Genomic DNA, 1,880 nt, shown 5'->3' with positions numbered 1-1,880 from the left:
ATATATATATATATATATATATATATATATATATATATATATATATATATATATATATATATATATATATATATATATATATACACACACACACACATACCCTTTTTAGAAAACAAGTAAGCAAAGCACATACAAAAAAGGGGGCTAAATGACAAGGGTGGTGGCAATAGCATAAAGTGGACAAGGTATTTTTTTTTTAAATATATATCTATTTTCCCCCCAAAAAATGTGGTTGTCTTAGCAGCTTAACCACATTAGTCTGGGTTCTATTGCACCGCATCTAAGCGCTGCATAAGAAGTAGAATCACATTCAAAAGTTGACGACACAGGTGACCTCAGTGATGTATAAAGTGCCCTTAAGGTTCCAAGATGTTAGAAAAAGGAGAAGTTCTATTCATTTGATTTTTTTTTTTATACGAAACGTGCTGCTTAATAATATTCAAGAGTTTTAAATCACAGCTTGTCTCTTCCTCGCGCGCTCACACACACTTCATTTTTAGTGTTGATCGGTAATACTTGTTAAATGTAATGCATACATACATTTATATATTGTCAAAAAAGAGAACAATTTACAGCATTATGAACAAGGCCGGACTATTCATTCTTACAGAAACTAGCCCCACATCCCGAATCACGAGCCATCACAACGTACGTTTTACCGTTTTCATGCTGCTTTTCGGCGCACGGCGACGATATTCAGAGTAGCGATAACAATGAAAAAAGAAACATTTCATTATTTTCAACACGCTTGCTATTAATCCCCTTAACAAAATGGAGTTGTCTTTTTCACTTCACTTTGCATGATCATTGAGAATTGTCAAAATAGTAAACATCAGTACAAAGACGTCATTTCCTGAAGGAATCATACCAAGGATAAAAAAACAACAACTATATATTATATATATATGTAAAAAAAAAAAAAAATCTCCTAAATTGACAAAAAGGCTCCTGTGGCAACATAGGAGAGGGGGCGTGGCAGATTTCCTGAAGTGTGATTGGCTAGTTAGATCGCTAAGGTAATCCGGTGTTGGGAGCCGTGTAAAGGCCTTGGCTGCTGCGCTAGCTAGAGTATTGAAATGTTAGTGGTTAGTAGTAGTGCTTCCACAGGGTTAAGTGGCGGGCGGGATGGTATTTCATGCTCATGCCAGGGGATTAAATACTCTCGCTTCCCTGCTGGGGGCGCCTTATGTAGACCCTCCCCCCCGTTGAAAGATGTAGTAGCATGTCGACTTGCTGTACAGTCGCGTATGGCTAACAGTCCGGCGTTGGCTAACCGCATGCTACGACAGCCGATTTGGACGCTTTTTTTGTTGAAGTTCCCGTTGTCGGTTCCGATAACTCGGAGGTGGCTTCGGATGCTGCTTTTCTCACGGAGGCTCCCCGTTTAGTCAACTCCCTCGAAGCCCTGCGCATTTTCCACCGCCATCAGCAGCTTTTCCCGCAGGTCCTCAAACGAGTCGTAGGTGGGAAGATCCAAGCGGTTGAAACTGGAAAAAGAACATTTCATGAAGCATGCTACATAAATATTTGATTAACTCAACTGAAGATGGGGGTAGCATTAAAATCGTATAAGCATAAAAGAAAATTACCTTAAAACAATGTTTGTAGTATGTAAACATAAAATATATGTGCTTTGGCGCAATAAAAGGTTGAGAAACACTGACTTGAAGTACAATTATCTTTAATACTACAAGCTCGTTTACAACATGCGGCCATAGGCTCCGTGTCCAGATGTGCTGCTGTTTTGGTTAGCAACTGGGTTCAAAGGGGCTCAGCAGTTTTTTGTTTGTTGATGGAAAAAGGAAGGTGTTTATTTGAGGAATTAAATATGGTGAGTTTTTATTAAATATAATTTTATAAATAAAGAAAAAAGAAAAAAA

At 38.1% G+C, this 1,880-nt stretch overlaps 1 protein-coding gene across 11 annotated transcripts in view; it reads right to left on the bottom strand.

The window, feature by feature from the left end:
* Positions 1-397: 397 nt before the first annotated feature.
* Positions 398-1,880, bottom strand: part of nedd4l (NEDD4 like E3 ubiquitin protein ligase) — a 49,264-nt gene continuing 47,781 nt past the window's right edge. For all 11 annotated transcript variants that reach the window (XM_077585900.1, XM_077585899.1, XM_077585893.1 and 8 more), the window contains one exon: positions 398-1,487. In XM_077585900.1, the coding sequence (XP_077442026.1) occupies positions 1,385-1,487 (103 nt within the window). In that variant the 3' untranslated portion in view covers positions 398-1,384. The remainder of the gene's footprint in view (positions 1,488-1,880) is intronic.

The sequence above is a fragment of the Vanacampus margaritifer genome, chromosome 14 (assembly GCF_051991255.1).
Source record: "Vanacampus margaritifer isolate UIUO_Vmar chromosome 14, RoL_Vmar_1.0, whole genome shotgun sequence".
Lineage (NCBI taxonomy): Eukaryota > Metazoa > Chordata > Actinopteri > Syngnathiformes > Syngnathidae > Vanacampus > Vanacampus margaritifer.
The sequence above is the reverse complement of the archived record's forward strand: the minus strand, read 5'-3'. Positions and strand labels throughout refer to the sequence as shown.